The sequence below is a fragment of the Thunnus albacares genome, chromosome 23, assembly GCF_914725855.1.
Source record: "Thunnus albacares chromosome 23, fThuAlb1.1, whole genome shotgun sequence".
Lineage (NCBI taxonomy): Eukaryota > Metazoa > Chordata > Actinopteri > Scombriformes > Scombridae > Thunnus > Thunnus albacares.
Genome location: NC_058128.1, coordinates 7,671,815 through 7,695,937, shown reverse-complemented (window position 1 = coordinate 7,695,937; position 24,123 = coordinate 7,671,815). Strand labels below are relative to the sequence as shown.

The following is a 24,123-nucleotide window of genomic DNA, read 5'->3' as shown; positions in this document are numbered from 1 at the left end:
TTTCTTAATTGCCTGTTACAAAGAAACCTTATTTCCTGGAGGTATATTCTCCTTTACTGTGTACACATAAGGCCCTTCATATTAAGTGCGCTTTTGATTAGGGCAGCAACTAACAGTTATTTTCATTATAAATGAACCTGTTGTTTTGTTTAGCCCACGGTAACATTTTTAATTGGCTTGTTTTGTCCAACCAACAGTTCAAAACCAAAATATATTCAATTTAAAATGACATAAAGCAGGAAAAAGCAGCAAATCCTCTCTTTTTTTCTTTCTCCGTGAACGACTTAGACACTTAATTATCGAAATTATTATTATATTTTTCTTGCATGCTGTGTATTTGCTGATGCAGAACATACGTGCTGTAATGAACAAGAACATGTATGTGTGCGCTGCACCTTTTTTTGTATTGATCAATCCCTGTTGGTAAGCCAAGTGTGGTCTGAGCTGTGGAGGGTCTTAAAAAGAGATGCTGTTGTTGCTTGGTGGGGTGACATGAATCTAAACCAGCAGCTCAGCTATCAGTAGGATATATTTTTTTCTGTTTGCTGCAGAAAAAAAACGTATTGAATAAAATAACTAGATAGCTATCTTCACTGGTGTTTAAAGAGCTAAAACATTTATTCAATATGTGTAGTGCTGAGATGGTGTGATTTTTAATCAGTTTTATACCAATATAAATTGAGCATTTTGGAGGTTTTGGAATGCTGTTCTGACAAAACAAGCAGTTTGAAGACATTACAATTGGTCTTGGAGCTTGTGATGAACCTTTTCATCATTCTCTGAGATTATATAGATTACAGGATTACTAGATTAACCGATGATGAAAGTAATCATTAGCTGCATGCAACAGCAAGCCACGCTAGTGTATTTTGGGGTGAAAGAAGAACAAGGGAAAAAACACTCCAGCTCCACTGTAAAACTGCCATCTCTCTTTGTGTGGTCACACATCTCTGGACACACAAGCTGAATAAAACATGTTATTGACCCAACAGTCCAAGTCCAGTGATTGAGTACCAAATCACTTCCCTGTCCTTCGATTATGTATCTCTATTCGGCCTGCCAGTTTCAGAGAGCGAGAAATTAATCAGGCAAGCTGGCGGATTCATTCGGTGCTGGCTAATTAGTGGAGGAGCGCTCACTACACCCCAGAGTCGTAGCCTCTAACTTAAGGCTTACAGTTTAGTGTAAATGCTTTGTAATGCCCGGAGGTGCCTACTCTTACTAGGAAGTGTTACCTTTGAACAAATGAGCGCCTGACTTTTTCCCACTCTCCTTTATTCTCATGCATAGAGTCAAGCCAACGCAAATGATCCATGGATGGGATTGCTATTCTATCTTTCTTGCCCCTTCTGGCCTTGACTGAGTCTCTTTTCATTATCCCACCCATTGATTCGCTCTAGCACCTTTCTCATGGCTGTGCTGTTAATGTAATTGAATGGGGTGTTTTTTTTTGGGGGGGGGGGGGGGGGGGGGGTGGTTTTCTCACTCTGTCCCCTTGGCGTGATATAGTCACACATATAGTCACAGCCAGCCCCTCTCTCTCTCTTTCTGCCAGATGTTGCCAGGGCTATCGAGCTGCTGGAGAAGCTGCAGGAGTCGGGTGATGTTCCCGGTCACAAGCTCCAGTCCCTGAAGAAGGTCCTTCAGAGTGAGTTCTGCACAGCCATTAGAGAGGTGAGTCACTGTCAAGGGAGGGTCTGTAAACACTGACATGACTCATGTGTTTAGAAGCAAGATTCTTTTCTTTTCTTTTTTTTTTTTTTCTATTTTGAAGACCTCCTTGGTGCTTGCACTCCTTTTTATGGTCCTATTTCATTGCGGTTTCAATCAGATGTAGTGTGCTCAGTACTGTGACATTTTTTCCCTTGGAATTGTTGTTTTAAAAGATAGATTCCCAATTTTTCAAGTCTGTCCTAAAACAATAGTCAAGCCAAAGCAAATAGTCTGCCCAAACGAATATTGCTGTAATCATTCCTCTTGTTCATGCAAGCCATCAAGAGATCCCTTTATAATGCACTTTCAATGTAAGTGATGGGGGACAAAATCTTTATTTGAAGATAATACGAGGCTTCCATCATCCTAGTTAGTCAAATGAAGTCAATATATTTCAAAGTTACTGTCTTTTTAGTGCCAAGTTCCCTGTTTTGTTACTATCTTTCCACTGCAGCTGAACAGTAAAACCCTCCATCGAGACACAAAGAGGGATTTTTTTTTTTTTTTTTTTTTTTTTTTTACTAAAAAGACCGTAAATGCGGAAGATATCCACTTTATTTTATTAACTCAGACGGCTGAATAAACATTTAAATGCACTTTGCTCAAAATGGATTTTGTCCTCCAAATGTGCTTACTTACTTTTTAAGCACATTTGGAGGGGATCCGCTAATGGTCAGTATCAACAAGAGGAATGATTGCAGCAAGTAAAACCTGTTTCAATGTTCATTTGGGAACCCGAATGCTGTTTTAAAACAGTCTTAAAAAAATTGTGAACATTCACCTGTTCAGTCAGGGTCGATGCAATGAGGAATTATGAAAACAAAAATAATATAACAACAAAAAGTGGGAGAGTGTACCTTTATGTCTCTGTTGTGTTACTCCAATAAACAAATGACTGCAGCATAATGAAAATGACAGAGATTATTGTTCTGCCTTATTACTGCCAGAGCTAAACAGCAAAACTGAGTTTTTGACTGCATGAAAAATTCAAACGGAGCATTTAAATGATCACGGGGCCGGAAAACATTATGAGCATTTCATTAACTTGAAGGTTTGCTAAGCTCATTACACTGAATTTTAATTAAGCAAATCACTGTTAGAGATTGGTTTCAATCACATTTTACGGGGACGGAATAAAGAGCGAATCATAAACAGTAGTACTTGTTTTTTTTGCCTCTTGTTAAAATGCTTTCATTCACACGCAGGCAAACAGCCACCCAATGATCCATCATCTTAACAACATTCATCAGGAGGACGGAGTACAAAGCAAACAATAGCATTCACTTTATATGACACCGCCGCACTGGCTGATAACCACAGATCTTGTATATTTAGTGTCCTGTCTCTTGTGATATAACGTAGCACTATACTGACATGTATTTGTTAAGCAAACATGAGTTTTAAGGAGCAGAGAAACAGATGACAGATTCCACGATAGCCTCTGTGTTGCAACACAATTTTAAACAAAGTGAACATGTCATTTTTCCTGGAATGAAAGCAGACAATTAGCGGGCGTGGGAGGGAATATAATTGTTGCTTGGATAACATTCGCAATGTTTTTCCAGGTCAGTTCGACATCCTGTGTTATACTGCAAACGTCGTGCGTAGGGGTGAATGTTTGGGCATACAGCTCACACGACTTTGACACCTGAGACCTTGGTTTGTGTCCTGCAGCCCATCTTTTGTTAGGTTTAGCCTACCAAAGCACTTGGTAAGGGAGAGATCATGGTTTTGAGAAAGTGAACACGTCCTGTCTCACACTAAAGTCACGCTTAAAGTATTGACTTTTTCAATATTTATTTCAATATTTCTCAAACCTTTTAGTTTAGTTTAGTTTAGCTAAATATAAAAATGTTAAGTGGTTTAGTTGCCAGGAAGGAAAACAAATGAGGTAAACTGACAGTGAACACTTTGCAGACTTGTTCGGCAAACTAGTTTGTGTGAACATAAGTTTTGGAGACAGACACAGCTCCAAACAGCCAAATCTTCAGGTGCATCGGTTTCAAAAACTATTCAAGGACAGTTTAGAAGATCATGACAGCCGATGTCAAATACAAACTGTATAACCAAAGAGGAACCGTGACTATAACACTATTTGAAATGAAACATGTGACCTTTCCAGCTGTTTCAATTTACATACTTTCAAGGTAGTAATTAGTCAAGCAGTGATGGAAAATAACGAAGCACATTTACTTAAGCATTGTACAACTACTCAAGTATACTCAAGTGCTGTACTGTCGAATGTTGATATACTTGTACTTAACTACTACATATGAGAGAAAATATTGTACTTTGTACTTTACTACATTCATTTAACTGTAGTTACTCAGCAGACCAATGATCTTACTTACAAAGCATGTGATCAGCTTATAAAATATGATGCATTGTTATAAATGAAATGCAGGTCAATAAATACATGATTTACTGCTATAATTAAATTCCAATTTCATTTTATCTTTTCAGCAGAATTATCTTGGTAACACATCACAAGCTTTATTTCATTAATGTGGAAGTTCATAAATTTTTCAGCCAGTGTCTGGTCATAATAGGAGAAAAGTTCACCAACACTGGCAACGACACCAATTAGGAGGAAAGGCTTTTGACAGTATATTACGTAAAAGGCCTGACATCATGCAAAGTGACAGAAAAGAAGAATGGACCAGTCTTCTCCTCTCACTGGGTCCAGCTCTGCTCTGCTCTGCTCTGCTCTGCTCTGCTCTGGCCTGCTCGGGAAATCCTGGCACATCCTGGCACCAACTGCATGTCTAGCAACCGGCTGACTGATCTCAGTGCCAGTCACTGGAGTGCAATGACAATGATTCTCAAAAAAACCTCTGAAAAAGCCCCAGCAGCAGTAGATGCCTTTTGCCAAGAGGCAAAGATGCAGACAATATCTCCAACAAAGATGAGACATCAGAGATGGCCTGGGATTAGTGGGCAGCAGCGAGGCTGACAATGGTTTATAGTCAATAACAGGTTTGTGAGAACCAATGACACAATAGTTTTTCGCTGTGGTGCTGAGCCAGCTGGAGAACAGGTTGTAAGTGCTGGCCATTACATACTGTAGATTATTACTGTTATTACGTAGGGCATTAAAGGAGCTGAAGTAGTGGAATATTACAGTTCTCAACAGCTGTGTCCTCCGATGCTCTGTTTATATCAGAAACAGTTAGGAGAAACAGGCTCACAGTGGAAGGGAATCGCAGTGGGAAAGCAGCAATTAGGCTGACTGTAACAGCCTGATATGCGAAAGTCTTTTTGCATGTAGGTGTGCGACAAGATAAAGCATTTAAAACAGCAGGGTTCACTTTTCTTCCAAATGATCTGTCCTCTCACACATGACATCCCGCTATTATACTGTCGCCTTTGAACAGGCACAAAAAGAAATGTTTTCAGTATCACTTTAATAATCATAGTTTTTGTAATTTTCATCCCATTTACTACAACTCACTTACTGTACCTGCACTTTAAATTGCTGCCAACCATTTTCCCAAACATATTCCAACATATTTTGGACTTTTTATCCCAAATATGTTTTGGCCCTACCTTTTAGAAAACCACTGATTTATATTCATTTCAGTGTGAAATGAAACTTAAAGTAAGTAATCCAGTTAAGAAAAGACAGACAGTACTGTGAAAAAGTTTTAGGCACTAAAAGTAAAGTGAGAATGTTTACAAAAATATTGCTATAACCTGTTTTAATTGATCAATTAACTTCTTACAAAGTTGAGTAAACAGCAGAAACTTAATTGAAATCAATATTTGCTGTGAGCAGCTTTGCCTTTAAAACAGCAGCAGTTCACCTCGGTTCACTTTAACACAGTTTTTCATGGTAACTTGCAGGTAGGTTGTCGTAACCATCCTGGAGAAAGATGCTCCTCTGTGGATTTATTATTTAGGTCGTCTCAGGTGCTTCTTCATGTAATCCCAGATTGACTCCATGATGTTGAGATCAGGGCTCTGTGAGGGCCAAACCATACCATCTGTTGCAGGACTCATCATTCTTCTTGTTGCTGAAAATAGTTCTTTATGACTGTATGCTTGGGGTCATTTTCATGTCATGAATAAATTTGGGACCAATCAGACACCTCCCTGATGGTATTGCATAATGGATAAGAATCTAAACATCAAGGGTGCCTAAAACTTTTGCACAGTACTGTAAGTGTCGTTTATGCCTATCAATAACATGCATGGTGGTTGGTTTGTGGTTTCATGTGCTGTTGGGAGCTCCAAGTTGTGAAATTTGTGCATCTTCTGTCAAAAAGTAAGTAAGCATGTTGGAGAAGATGCCAAATTCCTGTCCTTTTGGTTAGACTTCTTTTGACATCACCCCTGAATGCAATGCTTTTTGGCAGCCACCTCCCAAATCTCAGCACACATCTAACCAGAACGCACATGAACGCAACACACATAATTTTGATTACTCATCTCAAGCAATTCTGAAGATCTTAAAGTAGGTTTTCATAACATACAGAATCTAAAGTGAAATCAGTAGAAGTAAAAAGTGCATTAATCAATCTAAAATACTGTACTGAATGTGCAGCAGTAACGTAAAAGTATATGTGGTTTGTAACTTTAGTAAAACAAGCAAAACCACCAGTATGATTCTTTAACAGGAACTATTCCCCTCTATTATAAAGTCTCTACTTTTTCCTGATAGCTATGTAATATTTTACCTATTCTAATACATTTTGACAGCACTCTCTCCTGTATGTCATCCATCAGTGTTAAATGCTCTCGAGTTAAAAGAAGCGAACACTAGTTTACTGGGAAAACCGAGTGGAACGTCTTTGGGCAGGCTCTCATGTTAGGAAGATCCATGAAACACAGGTTGAATTATAAGTCCGAACCGCCTGTCGCTCATTTTGATCACAGTCACCTCTGTGACATTTCATTATTACAGATGCCCTTTCAAGTCCAGGCCTTGTGTTATCTGTGGTATGATTTCTTCCTTTGCACACATATTTGATGTAGCTCATTTCAGTCTGGTGGGTCAATATAAGGCCTGACAAGGTGGACATACTAATCATATCTGTAAAGTAAAAACTCTCCTGTAAGTTTCCCCCTCCAAACCTGAGCATCTACTTTACGTCAATAGAATCTACCGAACATGAATCAGCCTTGTTAAAGAAGACAGACCGGCTGTCAATATGAAGAATAGATGGCAGGGAAAAGAGCCTGTTCAGCAGTGTTGGGCTAAATGACAAAGAGACAGAGTTTGATGAGCTGGTTGTCTTTCTCCGCCACGTTTATCAATGACAGGGGGGGGGGGGGGGGGGGGGGGGGGGGATCTCGGGACTATGCGTTAGTCTCACTGAATCAGCCTGAATGAGTTGTCAGGGTCAATCAGCCTTGCAAATGGGAAAGGAAGGACACAAGACAAGATGACTGGAAGAGCTAACCAGCTGGAAATGATGGAGAGTGGGAATTTGTTGTATATTGGGTTTGAGAGTCTCTCTTGACAAACACAGGAAGTGCAAAAAAAAAAAAAAAAAAACCAGGCTGGAGCGATTGCATCTTTCATCAGCTTTAACATTTCAGTTGATTTTCCACTTCAGCAGAGATTTTCAATCAACATAATTGACTGTTTGTTTTTTTTTTATAAAAGCAAAAGCAGCAAGGCCGGAGGATTTATGTTGATTCCATTCCGATGCCTCCTGCCTCCCACATCACATTAAGTTAAATGATGAAAGGTACATTAAGTCAGTCTGTGCATGTTCAATACTCTCCCTCTGCGTCATGGAGGAAGACCATATAGGGTAGCGCATTGTTAAGTCCTACGCTGGTTTTCACCCTTTTCCAACAACGTCAGCCAGGCTACGACCTCTCTTTTACCCATCCCCCTCCCCCTCTCTGTCTCTCTGACTCAGAGAAAGTGGGAGGCCATGGTTACAAGCGGCGTTGTCATGTCAGTTGCCCTGCAGGCATCTCTCTCTATTCTCAGGCTTTGTGGCATCCTCCTTGTAGGTGCCAGTGCTGCTTTCAGGGATAGCGTGTGCTTGTGTATGTGGATCTAACCAGGATCGTCTGTGGTGAACCAGGCAGGAAGGAAAAAATGTAGGAGAAGGTGGACTGAAGGAATTGATGGACAAAGAAGATGCAGCAGGGTAACTGAAAAGATGCTACTGTGATTTGAATTAGGATACCCTCAGCAACAAGGAGGAAGCTGGTAAAATGTCAAAAAGACAATCAAATTAGTTGAATTTCTTCGAATCAGTTGGACCCTAAGCAGGCCAAAGTCCTTTCGGCGGATGGGGGTGGTGATAAGGGTGACGATAATAGCAGCACAGGTAGCAAAAGCATTGCTAGTAGTAGCGATGCTAGCGCAGTGGCACCTGCTAGCAGACTAGACCAGCACAAGGAATGAGAACAGGAAGATGGCGAGGTGAACTTGGAATCGGGGAGAGAAGATCGTGGAGATGAAGAGGACACAAGTATAGTTGGTGAGGAGACTTGGATGGAAGCTCAATTCAAAGCCAAGAAAGGCTATTATCCCTGGCTTACAATGGACAAGGCAAGTCTGGGCTGTGCCATCTGTAAAAAGGTCGGGTCATCGGGTCTAGAAAAAAAGAAACTGGCTAAAGAATGGGTCTCATGCTCAGTTGCAACACACTTAAAGAAACAACAAAGGGCCTTAAGGGAAAAGGTTTTCGAGTAAGGGAAGACTGAGGTATATATAGCAGCATCAAATATTTTGATAAGGCAAAGGAGGACACAATCATTTTCTGTACAGCTTACAAGGAGTTCTCATGCCATAGGCCAGCTTACAGCTTTGAGCGTGAAACAGACTGCCAGTAACTGAAGGGGAAGATTCTCCACTCTAACATGACATGTTCCCACATACAACAGCACATTTCATCTGAGATTAAAAGAAAAATGCTTGAGAGGATAGTTGATTGTGCACTCATACTTGATGCAGCAAACGGGCTTAAATAAAAAGGTTGTTTGTTGCCAGAGATGGAATCCCCTAAGATTATATTTATTGATCTTGTCAAGTTAGACGACATAAGAGCTGAAGGCATTGTCCGCAAACTGTTGGATTCTTCAGAGAAAGCTAACTTAAATGAGGCCTTTCTCTCAAAAACGCTCATCAGCCTCACATGTGCGCAGTCAGACTCCAAACCCCTTTTCCCAAACATCATGGTAGGGCAGTGCTCCAAACATCGGCTCGAGCTCGCAGTTGGTGATGTGATGAAAGAAAACGGGGGCTTTTAATCAGTAGTGAATGGAATGTATGGATGAGTGAGAAATGTATATGCTACTGTTGAATGAAAGAAAAATGTCAAAACATTGAGAGATACAGAGTCGAGGAGAGAGAGAGAGAGAGAGAGAGAGAGAGAGGCCTTGGTGGAGGCATAGACAGATGTCACCACTTTACCTCAAAGACCCTCCCTGACTGCAAGCTCCAGCAGGAAGTGGCAGAAAGGGAGGGGTTGTAACACTGCTGTGTAGTGTTGATGATGGATTACATGGATGATGATGAGTATGATGATGATGATGATTAATGCATCAGAATAATGAATGGGGGAATGCAAGCCCCACATATATAAAGGTTGATGCACAGTATGCTTGCAAGTGGTTTAATGCGTTTTTGGTGTCTAAATATTTTTTGGCATATGATCGCTGTAAGCCCCACAGCTAAGCAAGTGGGTATTTGTGCCGTGAAATGGTGAAATGAGCATGACAAATGAAAACTTGTAAGTCTCCTCGTTGTGGGTATGATATGTACATGTGTTGTCTACTCTGAGCTCGATCGTCACGTCGGATGCAGTCATTCTGATTATATAGGCTAGCCGCGTTACACATTGCTTTGTTTTTGAGCTTCGTTAAGTTTTAACCACGAGCACCTAGATGTTTTCCAATGTGCTCCGGGCGCTGTGGATTTTCGGATGTGTTCCTTGACCCCTGGCCCGCCAAACAACACCCTCTCTGTGTTCGAGGGGAGCTCCTGATTTTCAAATGAAGCACTGCAGACGGCCTTTTTAGAGCAAAGTGCAGCCACAACAAGAAGATAACGACATCCAAAAGCACACAGATATTTCCATGCTATGGCTCTATTATTCAGGGCGCCGCACTCAGGTTAAATATGTAGAAAGATATTAAATGTGCACCTTGTCTCACCTCCTTTAGATCACTGTAATGAGTATGTCATTGATAAAAATCTGTTAAACCAGGAAATTATGTGAATAAATCATTTTAAAGCTGCACTTCTGAAGAATTTTACACTCACAATGGATTAAATGACCACGTATAATGTGAAAGGAGTTGCTCATAGTGATTATCACCCAACTCTGCAGTTCCCTTTAGCTCTACCTAGCATTTATATAGACGGGCAAAGTTAGCGAGTAGATGGTAGTAATAAGCAGTTTTTCCTTATCTGAATCGAGGGTCTCAGGATAGAAGATGTTGTATTGCTGTACAGATTGTAAAGCCTCCTGTGGCAAATTTATGATTTGTGATATTGAGCTATACAAATAAAATTCATTTGACTTCACCAGTAGAGAAATACTAGAGAGACCTGCCTTGTTTACATCCACTAGCTTGCATTCTACTTCTTTCCTGCTGGTGCATTGCTTCATTTCTTGTCACACTACTGTCACCTGTAGATCAGTGGAACAGTATGAATAGTGTGGTGGTTACGAATACTGTATGTATGGCATCACCTGCGTGCACATGCGCTTACATATGCATTATACATAGTGGCCAGAAACGCCAAAGGGTACCTACCTTCAAGCCTGCAAAATAAGTTCTAAAATCCATCACCGATGCACCTTGCGAGATAACCGAGAACTCACTTTTCAGCTCATCGCCGTGTCACTGCTCCCTTTCACATAGGAGATGCCAAATATTGCATGAGCGTTGCAGCTTTATCTTTAGAAGTGCTGTCATATTTGAAAAGAGCCATTACTTAACGTTTACATAACAGCGACCAATGTTTGAGGGCCCAAAAGCTATTACTTTAACAAATAGATGAAGCCCGCATAGTTGCTGATTCTTCGTCTGAAAAGGGCTCAGAGGGAGAGACAGTTGCGGGCTGAATAAATGGGTATAATTAGCAGGTGTAGCAGTGTTCCTGAGGTTTTTAAAAAAAAATTGTAACTGAGGGAAAAAGGGAACCACTCTGCAGGCAAGGAAAACCTTTCATTGCATTTATAAAGCTGTGCACAGCCTCGAACGGTGCAAAGGTGGAAGAAGTTCTCGGGAAAAGGTATCATTTGGGAGCTGAGTGTGTGCATACTGCAAGCTCCTTTTCTCCGAATGCATCAACGCTATAAATCTCTAAAAAAAAAAAAAAAAAAAAAAAATGTGTTGCAGTCTGAGCTGCACTCTCAAGAGCTGCTCATTTGGTCTTTGAGATTCATGAGCAAACAAGACAACAGAAGCTCAAGGATATCTCTCGTCTCTTTGAGATCTCTACATACAAATATCCCAGAGTTTGTATCCTATAAGTATACACCCTTTTGATGATTCAGAGAAGCAACGCCTTTGTAATGTTGTACCGTGGCGCGTCAAAGCTACCGGGCGTGTTCCCTTCCAGGCAGGCTGCCATGCTTTGATGAGAGACATCATCTAGTCAGTGGAAATAGATGATTAAAATTCATTTCAGAGCCACAGTATCTAATATGTCATAGATGAAAGTTTTGAGTTTATCTTGCGCTGAGAAGTTTTTTTTTCTTCTTCTGAGAAATGTATCACTAAGCTTGATTGAAATTTGGTTGCTCACTCGCTACAACTGCTAAAAATGTAAGACTAAAACTGGAATATGTGCTTGTACACTATTTATCTGCTGAAATTGTGTGATCTTTTCCTGTAATTTATGCGTTTCATCAAGTCAACTGCACCGGCTCAGCAAAAGGATTTCCTCTGAGACTTTTTTACAATCAGCCCATTCATCTCAATCATTTTAAACCTCCGTGTCCACCCTCCTATTATACTTGTTCATTATTTGGTTGCAGCATTGAGAGGATGGGGCAGACTGTTTTTTTTGTAGAAATCCATTTAAACGGCTACATTCAAAAGTACTCTCACGGAAAAGTGTGCTTTTTTTTTTGTTAAGGTATATTAACCATACGCATCGTCGTTAAGAAACATTCTTAGTGGCTGGTTTCTTTCTTCTCTCTTTTATCCTTTGAGCAGTTTCAGTTGTAAGGTGCCTTTAAAAAAAAACACGTATTAATAGGAAAGGTCAGCTGTCTGCATTGATTCTTTCTGCTTCACTGAATAGGCAGAAAAACTTGTTTTTCACCCAACTGGACATACAGCAACCCCATGTCTTGGCACCTATTCAGACCCAGCAGTATAATGCATTACCTCCTGTTCTGCAGGCTTTTCTTTTTATAAAGTCAGGACCAGATTCTGCCTCCTTTTGAAAGTTAACTTTTTTCTTATTTGCTAGGAAATGTATCTATAGCAAGGTGCTGCACAAATAAAAAAAAAACACTATTCTGCTGTCTAACATGTAATCTTCAAGGCTGGCTCCTTTGAAATCTAAATGATCAGTAATACAGTAATATTCTCTTATCTGAGAGTCTAGACACAAATTTCTCTTCCTCACCGGCTGATATACTGCTGATAATGAGATTTACATATTTTTTACATGTAGAGTGAGTGTTAGCAGATGTTTTCTGAGTAAGTAAAGTAGTACTGGTGGTGATATGATTCCTGACAGCTTCCATTAACCGTAGGCCTTAGTGCCATGCGTTTTCTATCAGTCAGCCTGCAGCGCTGCCAGCACTGTTACTGCAGTATGTGTGTGTGTGTGTGTGTGTGTACAGCCAGCTGTGAAGGAAAACCTTTATTTGACTATGTAAATCGAGTGTTTGAGCTGACACTGGGTGGTGATTTTAATATTTCAACCATGTGAAACACAATTATAACACCTGTCTCTCTCTCCGCTTCTTTCAGGTGTACCAGTATATGCACGAAACAATTACAGTGAATGGCTGTCCAGAGTACCAAGCGAGGGCCACAGCTAAGGTAAGACAAAAAGGCTCCGTGGAGCTGAATGATAATTATCTTTTGAGGTCTTCATTAAGAGAAGTCCTTTGACATCGCTCATAGTCGTATGAGCCGTCCTTAGTAGATAAAAATATTGATTGGTGCGGCTTTAAAGCCGAAAAGGCCAATGTAATTAAGGAGGTCAGGAGTGCTGCATCAGTAGATGGTAGCACTTTTGATGCAGGGCAAACATAACTCACAGTTTGTGCTATGATTTAAGGTTTTACTGATACGTATCACAACCTCAAACTCTAATGGATTCCTATATATAGGTTACATGCATTTATAGAATTTTTTTAGGTGTGCATAGTCTGTTCCTGGTTCAGTTAGTATGCTTTGGGGAAAAAACACATAACTTACAAGGTCAAACAAACTTGTTATCAATACTGGCATCAAAGGCAGACTTTTTTATCATGAAGAAAGGCTGACTGCATACTTATACCGCAGCACTGGAAAAGATAAAAGTTTACTGTCTTAAAGTCTCTACTAGAATATCCAGCTCTTCATCCTTGTTCCATTAGTTTTTTGGTGACTGAAAGTCTTTGATTTGAGCTGTAAATCTTTCTTTAATTCCACATAATGTTCACCCTGAATCATCAGATTAGCAGCCACTAGATTTTCATCTAATCTTTATTCTGCTGACACAAGTTAATTTTCTTCTCAACACCGTTGTCCCGTTATATCCTGTAAGACACACTGGATGAAAAAGACTTTTGAATCAATATAATGCGAAAGCACATTTGTTTTTGCCGTTATCATGACTGACGCTGCATCACACTGATTCGTTTGTTTTTGCTCTTTAATCAGGTTTTACTGTTTAAATGACAGTTTGATTCTGAGACTTTTTTAATGTATGCCTCACATACTCCAGTATTCAGTATTTTCAGGCAGATTTTCTGTTGTACGCCGTTAAAACATCACGTCTGTGTCTCAGGTGAAGGACAAAATCAGAAGTGAGACATTTCCAGGTGCTGCGTAAATGGAGCACAAGTGGAACAAACAAATTTTGGTAAACAAAGAGATGAGTTTGACCCGAACACTTGAGCAGGACCCGTCATCAGCATCTCGCCTGCAAAGAGACATTGGCTTTTATGTAAGACAACAAAGAAAGAAGGATTGTCTAATTTGATATGGAGCGGAGGGTGAGGGGAATGAGTAAGAGGAGATACGGGGATGAGGAGAGATGAGAGCGCCTCTCTGTCCTTCAGTGGTTCAGTGTCCAGCTGCGCCCACCGCTCCTCACTACATCAGAGGGAGCGGGTGGGGAATGTGAATAGACAAGGATGTGTGTGCGTGCATGTATGTATGTGTGTGTGTGTGTGCAGAGAGATTGTCCAAGGCTTCAAATGATGAGTGCTCCTGACAAGCTCTTTCCTCTTTTGTTGTCCTTCCACTAAAGCTCTGCTCTGAGCACAATAGAGTAAAGTCTGGTGAATTTCAATTAAATACCTTGTTAAAGTAATAGTTCTGCATTTTGTAAAAATACATTTATTTGATTTCTTGCTGAGAATTAGATGAGAAGATTGATGCCACTCTCATGTCTGTGCATTAAGTATAGGGAGCTGGGAGTTGCTTAGCTTAGCTTAGCTTAGCTTAGCTTAGCTTAGCTTAGCTTAAAGTCAAAAAATACTACTCTACCACCACCTCTAAAGTCACTAACACTAGTTAGTTAACGCTGTTAAATCTGCACTTAAAGAAGGGCTGAACAATGTTGAAAAAATATTTAATTGCGATTATTTTGACTCATATCGCAATTGCAATATGATTTGCGATATTTCATTATTCTCATTTTCATTAAATTATTTCATTAAACATATTAAAATCATTATGATGTGATTTTTGCAGGGATCTGTAGCAAACAAAGATGTAGAATATGATGCATAGACTAAGACATGTCTGCAGCACGGCAATATTTAATGTAAAAAAATGTTATTTTGACACTTTTTGCCTTTAACAAATGTTGCACCTCCTGCGATTGTAAAATTGCAGTGGGCCATATCCTCTGCATAGAATGATAAATTATGTCTGACATGTTTTTTCCACAAAAAATGTTCAGTTATCTTGCCATATTACATTGTATATACAGTATTTTGTTTTGGGAGACATTGGAAATATACCTATTCTGTCGTTGTGGTATGAAGATGTGTTGGAATATACCACATCACTCTTGTTTACTGGTCCACAATTGGCTTCAAACTAGTTGTGATGTCACAAATCGTGCTCGTAGGTCCACCTCCACATCATTCTGCACAGTGAAGCTCAAACATCCAACATGAGTGGAAGGAGACTTTAAACAAATGAAATTCATGTTGATTAACTAGCTTTAGAGTTGCTGGTTCAGGTGTTTCTGAACTTTAGAGAGAGCCAGGGTAGCTGGCTGAGGTAGCTGCTTCCAGTATTTAAACTAGGCTAATCACCTCCTGGCTCTGAAGTTAACACACAAATATTGATCTTCTCATCTAACTCCTCGGCAAGAAGGTGAATAAGCGTATTACCTAGAATGTAAATCTATGCGGTAAACCTCTGAAATATCTCATCATTTGGGACGCGGACACTGCGGTCTGATCTGACAAATACCTTGCTTATTAAAGGCTGAATATTTTCACTCTACAAAGAAGCTGTGACAGATTAGCTGAGAAAAAAAAAAAAAAAAGAAGAAACTGTCTCTTTTTTTTTTTTCTAAGCCTAAAGCATGACGGCATGATTTAAGCAGCCTTAAAACTCCTTTTCTACTTTTCTTTCTTCGCCCCCAAACTTTGAGAAGTCATTGCTCCTAAATCTGTTTTCAAAATTGCATGTCCACTGGGCAATTAAGCACACAGCTATTAGCCTGAGCTTGCGTAGCTGTAGGGACAGTCTCAACTGGGAGACCGAATGATTTTTCAAAGTTTTTTTTTTTTTTTACTCTCTCTAAAGATACTCACCAAGCTAGGCCACAGTGTCAGTTGTGTACGCGCTCGTCTCACGCAAACGTAGTCTAAAAAGAAAAAGAGATGATGAGTGATGGCCTTGAAAATGAAGACTAGAAGACACAGAAGCAATGATGATGAAATGTATGAAATATGCTTCTGTTCATCTGCCTCTCAAGTGCCTTAGTTAGTGAGACGGCAAATCTCCCGACAGTGGAGATTTGTGTTTCACCTGAACAACTCAATTCTCTTTCATTGCTTCATTAATTAAATCAATTCAGCCTCTAATTCCTGGCTCGAGGCCCTTATTACTGATCTTAATGGAGACAGGGACTATCTGGAACTGTGTGAGCTCCAGGGATAAAAATCAGAGCTGATGATCAAGTGACTTTGGATATGTTAAGTCATACTTATACAGTGCTGTGTGTTTACCAAGAAAGTATCTCCTAGCGAGCCTTTCATTTAAAATGCCTCCTGTGTTTGAGCGTCGCCGGCCATCTGCCAGATTGTTTTTTCCCGTTCGCGCAAACCCAGATAAAGTTGTGAAGGTCGATGTGCTGTGAGGCCCGGGAGATGACGGTATGCATGCTGAGGAGCTGCCTTTTAGCTTCACAGTGGGACAGTGAGGGAGGGAGGGAGGTACAGAAGAAGAAAAAGGAGGAGGACAGTGGGAGAAAGGGAAAAAAGAGAGAGGAGAGAGAGGGGAAGTTGGCAGAATACAATAACCAGATTAAAACAGGCTGCGGGAGAGGAGAGATAAATGAGCAAAATCCGTTTGAGCAGAAATTAATATGGATATGAAGATGTATATGAATATGTAAGAGGGAGCAGAGATGAGGATGCAGCCTTGAGGGATCGTCAAACACCTCAAAGTGCCAAGATACTCGTCTGCTGCTGCTGCGGAATTTGGATACACATCTGCAAGAGCTTCTGACAGAACCCTCCCTCCTCTACTTTTTTATCGCCCGATCTACCTCACATATCATAAATGATAACGACTTGACAGCGAGGCACCTGTGGCAGTGAATCTGTGGATCCACGGGATGGGGGTGTCTCTTTCTCTGTTCGCTTGCCATCAGCCTTCCCGGGCTTGGCTAACAGGCTCCTGGGTGCTTTGTTCTGAAGGTACAAGGAGCAAGGAGCAAGGCTTGCGGTTCAAAGAAACTCAACTTCAACCCAGCTGGTAAAAGATACAGAGGGGTGAAAGTTGTCTCGCTGCTCCTCCAGTGTGAACTTGGATGTGTTAATCCATGTGCTTAGAAAGCCTGAGAGTTTCTCATGTGGAATCAAAATCCCCAGCCCTGACTAAATCTTAACTTTGTGTAACAGTATTAAAAATTAACTTCCTCCTTTGGACTCATTTTGGGTGTAATGGAGACTAAAAGCTAGTGCAGACAATTTCAGTTTGCAGTTGCTAAACTCCTCACAGTATAAGCTATTTTTTTCCCTGACATATGCCATACTCCATACGCCTTATTTCTTGTTTTCACTAGTTAATCTGTTAATCTGTTTTTTACCAATTCCTATCTGCCAGTCTGAGACGATCTGAAAGCTTTTCCTGCATTAGAAGATTTTTTTTATGTCTTGGTTGTGTACAGCTCCCAGCAAACTCTACTAATTAAATGTGTCAGGTTTGGGGCACTTTTTTTTGAAGATGATTTTGTTGGCATTTTGTCTTAATTTGACAGTTAGTGAAGAGAGAGAGGAACCATAGGGAGAGCGAGATAGAGGTATGACATGTAGCAAGGGTCCCGCGGCCGGGAGTCGAACCGTAGACGTTGCATTTATGCGGTATGCGCCTTAACCGTTACCACCGGGGCGCCCTGGGGTCCGCTACTTTGACTGAGAATGGCATGTGCTATGCGGTATTCAGCCTGAGAGGAAGTACAGCCTTAGAGACTCAACTCAACTCTTCTTTTTCATGCTGTAAAATAATAATTTCCCATCAAATTGAACCCAGTGTCACACAGTATAAATTGAGTATTTACAAACTAAGCGCCATCTCGCTTCTCTTCCCTTCAGGCCACAGTCGCAGCCTTTGCAGCCAGCGAGGGTCACTCTCACCCGCGGGTGGTGGAGCTACCCAAGACGGAGGAAGGACTCGGCTTCAACGTGATGGGTGGCAAAGAGCAGAATTCTCCTATCTACATCTCCCGCATTATTCCAGGGGGTGTGGCCGAGAGGCACGGCGGCCTGAAGCGAGGGGATCAGCTCCTGTCTGTCAACGGCGTGGTAGGTCTAACTAACCAGATTTATATTTATATATGTCACATGGCGAAAAAAGGCTCATTTTATATATATATATATATATATAGGAGGGAGGTTATAAAAGTGTAGATAAACCTTTCAACCCTTCTAACTCAAGTCTAACTCATAGTCTTTCTTTCACACTCCCCAATCAAATAGTTTTCAGTTAATTTTACCCAGTTAAATAGGTTAGTCCAAACTTGGGCTTTTTTCCTTAGAGGGGTTACTATTTAAAAAAAACAACAACATATATTCAAATCAGCCTCCTTTAAAGTTTCCCTGCCTCTCTGAATCCAAACCCCCCTGCAGAGCGTGGAAGGCGAGCACCACGAGAAAGCAGTGGAGCTGCTGAAGGCGGCCAAGGATAGTGTGAAGCTGGTGGTTCGCTACACCCCCAAAGTGCTGGAAGAGATGGAGGCTCGTTTCGAGAAGCTCCGTACGGCTCGGCGGCGCCAGCAGCAGCAGCTCCTTATGCAGCAGCAGCAACAGCAGAACCTGGCCTCTCAGCAGAACCACATGTCGTAGGTGAGGCGCTTCATTGCTTTAAGGGTGAGGGGGACGCGGATGCCAGGAGCTACGAGGTAAAACACTGTCAAGAGAAGAAGAGGATGATGTCAACGTTTAAAAGAGTAGTTGTACATTGTGGGAAAGATGAGAAGCTACAGCCAGGAGATGGATAGTTTAGTTTAGCATAAAGACTGGAAACAGGACATGTATCTTGTTTAATCGGCACAAAAACCAAAGCATAAAAAAACATGCAATTTTACAGGAGGTTATGTGCCAGACTATTTTTTGCAGTGACTTCCAGCAGAGAATTTATAAAGATTAAACAAAAAAGATATAACATGTTAATCAGTGAGCTCAGGTGCTGGTAGATTTTGTATTATTTGGACATAGCCAGGCTACCTGTGTCCCCTTTTTCCAGCCTTTGTGCTAAGCTAAGCTAACCATCTACTAGCTGTAGCTTTATATTTAGCTTACAGACATGAGAGTGTTATTGATCTTCTCATCAAACTCTCAAGCAAGCCAGAGTATGAATGTATTTCCTAATGTGACTATTCCCAATTATTACCCACAACCCCAATTTTGCTGTTGTCTAAAAGCACTAACGTTCAACAACAGACTCTTAGTTGGTGTTTTAAATATCACTGTAAAGCACTGCTCTTGCAGCTTAATGCTTTATTTTGGCTTTGAGTCCCATCCTGGGCGGCTGAGTCTGAGGTCAAGTCGAGATGAGCGCAGATTATTTTTGAGCTACCAACACGGATTTTGTTCATGTGACCAGAATTTAGGACTTGAATGCAATAAATCAAAAACAGCTTGGATACATGATGCAGATACAGTATCCACACACAGTATTACCTTTCATCATTTCCCTTATGACCATGTGCACTGCCTCAGGCTCAGACCTTCCAGCTGTTTCTGTTTCAAGGTGACCGTGATTTTTCTGTCAGAAAATCACACCTGCAGAACAATACAGAAACCTTACTTACTGTATAAATCTGCAGAACTGTTTTATTGTTTCATCTATTTTTCTTTTTTACTGATCGATTGCTTTTGTTTTATTGATTATGAAGCACTGCGTATATTAATCATGACAGTAGTTACTGTATTCAGTTGCTCGTTTTGCAAGCACACAATCAAGGAATACAGATGGAGAGAGAGTGAAGTGAAAGCAGGTTCAACCCTTCTTTTAAGATTCATTCGCCATGCTCTGCCTTCCCAGGCAAGCATTTTTATTGGCCGTATGCAGGTAGCAAGCTTTTAGATCCCAGCACGAAGCCTGAAACCTCAGTGGTATATTTTGCAAACCAAGCGGCTGGTATCCCTTGTGCAAACATTACCGCTTCTGCTGTGTTCTGCCAGTGATTCTGTTGTAAAGGCTGTAAATTATTCAAGCTTTAACCGATTACATCTGTGGCTCGTGCTCTGCAGGTACGTGGATAAGTAATTACAGCCTGCAATGCTGTTACTTGGGAGGTGCAACTTGATGGAGGGTCTACATACCACTGCTTTAGTCAATATTTTTTTACAAATAGTCCAAATTTAGAACAAAGCTCTGCACTGCCGGTCGCACTAAAGCAAACTCACACTCTGACTGAGTTAAAATAGCAAAACTTAAAAGGAAGAAGAAACTTTTCAGACACTAATCAGACCATGAAGCTAAAGCATATTATGCTATGCCTAATTCTGCCCAGACTTCTCAAATTATTTATGCGTTTCCCTGATGTATTGGAGGCAGGCATGTGTCCAAGATCTCTGTGGCGCTGTCCGTTTGATGCTAAATCCCCCAAGCATATCTCTTGTCTTGCACTTGGCACGGCGCAGCTCGGGAAGGTATTTGGGAGCTTGTAACACTGTGTTGTGGTAGAGCTACAAACAGGGAACTGAGTAGGGATCATGTTATATCAATGCTGGCATGCTGACCACAGAGATTTACTTTGGCGGCCAAAAGGCTGCCGACCAAGCGACACGCACAAACAGACAAGAGGGCAACATGAGCCACCGGTTTTGCCTGGTGTTCATATCTCTCTCTCTCTGATTGTGTCTTTCTTCCTCTACTACACACAAATGACAACACTGGTCAACTAGCTAGAGTGATCTTGATGACGGCTTCGATCTACGGATCAATTCGGTTAGTAGATGATTATCTAAAACAACAGCCACATTCATGAAGTATACGTGAGGATATGTGCTCTTTTTCCCGAGGGTAACTGTACAATTATTCGTATTCTGTGTGACATTTTGTTAGCGTGATGGCATGAGACAATTCAGGCATGTCCCTAAAAAGTTGGCATCTCATGCAAGCAACAACTGTCATGGCTTGATGCTAGATGCTGACTCTAATGGAGTCCCATTCAAAAAGAATCATCTTCTTTGAGGCATGTTTCCATAGCGTGGAAAGCAAAACCCTGCACTCCTTATTTGGACTTATTTGCACTCCAAACGGAAAAGATAGCACCAACCATAAGCAATGCAAACCAATGGGTGACGTGACACCTTGCTACATCCAGTTTTATGTGCAGTCTATGGTTTCATGCTAAAAACAGGAGAGTTGGCAACCGTGGTACGCACCCAGAACTGGTATATTGTATAACTGGGAATGTGAAAAGTCAAGAGATGATTGATTCACAAGGATTTGAAGTTGGCGTGAGAATCAAACAGTAATTAAAAGCTACATGATCATTTTGCAAACACAAAATAAGCTTAATAAAACATCAATGCTGCTCCGTCTCTAAGACTGAACCATCAGAGCTTTCAGCATCGCTCTCAGCTTGTTTTTTCTTCTTTTTTTTTTTTTTCTATTATCGGCAGGTTGTTCCAAAAGAAGAAGAAGTGAAGGAGAACGGAAAAAAAAAAAAGGTGGATCTCAAAGACCATCTGTTTGTGTTGAGGATCCCAGAGGAATCTCTCTGTTGTGGAGGAAACCAACTAGTAGAAGACTCTTTTACTCCCTTTCAGTGTACCACCGATTACTGAGCAAACATGAAGAGGGTCCTAAAATTGGTGCTTTGAAAAACAAGTATGAGGGAGGCTAGCACTGAAAGTCATCCATTTTATCTTTGTATTCCCTTTTATACATTGTTCTCCCTGAATAGTTCAAGATTGTGACTCTTACTGAAGCTCCCTTACTTCTTTGTTGTTCTGTTACAGTCATCCACTTTTAATTGCTAACCGACACACCCATTACGCTGTGGCACCTTTGCCATCATTTCGCCATAGATATCATTTGTACAGTGGTGTTTTTATTGATTCTTCAACTGGTGCTTGTGTCTCTGTATGAATGACCATTGTTTTTTTTTGTTTTTTGTGTGTGTGTGTGTGCGTGTGTGTGTGTGTGTCCTGTTTTGGAGAAACGTGAACTCTTTTTTACCTTCTATATTGTAGCAAGAAAAGATTTTGTATCTTGTAGGTTTAGCAATAACACACACTCTTCAGTTTTACATTTCACTACTAAATTCATGATGTAATACATACACAGTTTATGGGATAGGTGCAAATGTAAATTACTGTAAAGCAAACTGGGTCTTATGCACTGTAAGGCAGCTTCCGAGTCCAAATCTATCGTCCGTGCCATTTAAAGAGATTATTGATTTACAGGCGGCAGATACAATTAATGTGCAATAACTGCGATTGCTAACAGACTTTGTAAGCTACTCCCAACTGAGATTTATCCAGAAAATATATATGTTACCAAGAGATTTTAACAAGACTCGCATCCGTCCTCAGAAATGTTAACCGTGTCCTATTCCCGACAAACCGAATGTCACCAGTTTTCATTTGAACAGAGTGGAAATTAAATCGAAATATGGTAGAGTTACGTTTATTTTTCAGACTTGTCTATTTAATAGTTTATGACGAGATCAGATTTAACATAGTTTTATCGTTCCTTTTAAATATTATGTATTCTTTCTAAGACGTGCAGATTATTATTTAAAATCTATTCATTGTATAACGGCTGAATGCTAGCACATAGTCCATGTGGATCTGTTCCTTGTGTTTCTGTTTTGACAATCATTGTGAACGGCGCGATGAGACTGTGTGGAATGTTTTACCTTCTTCCTTCCTTCTCGAAAAAAAAACAAAACATTGTTTTTAAGTACCGGCACCAGAGTAAAAGTGTTTTATTTTACCGTCATCTCCATCTTTGGTGCTAAGCGCTTTTTGTTGCGGTGTCTTTGCACTGCACTTCCCAGAGATTACTTCTCAGTTGATCTTTGTGTTACTGATATTATCTCATGTTGATTCTGTTTCATTTTCTTTAAGTGGCAATCTTTTCTTTGTTTGTTCAGCCATAGATACTATCACTGCTCCTGCTGTTTCTTCTTCTATTTATCCCAAACAGACCCCAAACATCACTTCTTGTATGCCAGAGGATTTTTTTTTTTTTTCACCCTCAAGAGAGACCAACCAAGTTGCATTTTCATGAAACTGTTGCAGAATAATTACTTTAGACTGACATCAAAGATTTATTAACAGAAACATTTTCACCTTTAATGTGCTCTAAACAATTACATCCAATTACTGAGTCCAGCAGAGTGAAATTCCTCTACATTTATAATATATGCCACGCTGCCAGATGTTACCATTTCCTAAAAAAACCTGCTAGTACTGAGATCGACTCAATGCCAAAGCTTTGGTATTAGGTGACCGCTGTCCTCAGGTTTTACAGGAATCCCATCACCGGATATTTAAAATGTTTTTGTCCCTCATTCACACTCTAAGCAGAAATCTCAATACAACAGATCCCTTTTTGTATCTTTCAATCACAGGTACTCTTTCTTAATTGATTGACTTGCATTTTTGAAGCTGATGGTCCTGTGCTTACCGTAAAACATACAAAAAAATACAACAAATTGTTGATATGCAATTGTTATACATACTATATTTGTATAAATAAATCTATGTGCTTGTGTACAGTGATCACTTTGTCAACCCTTCTTTCATATCTCACGCTGCATCTTTATGGTATCATTAAAAGGGTTTGGCTGGCTGGATTTTCTATATTTTTCTCAGTGTCAACAAATTTCATGTGCAGAGCAAAGCCAACAATTAATTTATCCTACTTACAAGTATTGTGTGAGTATCCAAAGCCTCATATATCTTATTCCTCTGTGCCGTAGACCTCCGTTGTTGTCTACACTGCTGCACTGGGTGACATGTTCCCTCGCCATAAAGATTACAGTCGCTGTAGTTTGTGTGAAAAACACAGAAAATTGCCAGCCTTATCCTATAAGTATTTATTGGACTGTGAACAGGATCAATTAGCAGGCATTTATTTGTTACATGCTGAATTTGCAAAGAAGTGGATAAGAAATGATTTTAAAAAATACAGATGGTTTGATCAGGGCGATAACCAGAATTTTAGAAATACTGACAAACATTTTGGTGGTAACAAAGATCCACAGTCCTCATGGTTCAAAACTGGAGCAGAGTTTGTCAGTGTGTGCTGCAGGGGGGGGGGGACTCTCAGTCTGCCCAACTGCCTTGGTTGCTTGGACCCTGGTATACCTGCTTACAAGTTGGCCTAGATGTGGTCCAGTTTAAATATATCTACTCCAAAAATACTGGAATCTGCCCATAAAATACTCATCATGTGTATGTTTTTCCTTGTAAACTCTAATCAGGCTGGATTTGATACTCAGTCAGGCACCTACAGGATAATTACTGTATTTTCATGTAGCATAAATAAAGACCTTGATACAGAATTTACACATTTCACAGTAAACCTGTGATGTGTTCAGTTATCATAACA

General features: G+C 40.4%; 1 protein-coding gene across 3 annotated transcripts in view; it reads left to right on the top strand.

The window, feature by feature from the left end:
* Window positions 1–23,291, top strand: part of lin7a (lin-7 homolog A (C. elegans)) — a 36,577-nt gene extending 13,286 nt beyond the window's left edge. Inside the window, exons 2-6 of one of the 3 annotated variants that reach the window (XR_006400607.1) lie at window positions 1,556–1,674; window positions 12,619–12,690; window positions 17,643–17,852; window positions 18,177–18,448; window positions 21,183–23,291. Coding sequence is in view for 2 of the 3 variants with exons in the window: in XM_044343623.1 (XP_044199558.1) it covers window positions 1,556–1,674; window positions 12,619–12,690; window positions 17,643–17,852; window positions 18,177–18,392 (617 nt within the window). In the remaining variant the exon portion in view is untranslated. Of the gene's footprint in view, window positions 1–1,555; window positions 1,675–12,618; window positions 12,691–17,642; window positions 17,853–18,176 lie in introns of all 3 variants that reach the window. The other 2 variants (XM_044343623.1, XM_044343624.1) reach the window with 2 other exon arrangements.
* Window positions 23,292–24,123: the final 832 nt, after the last annotated feature.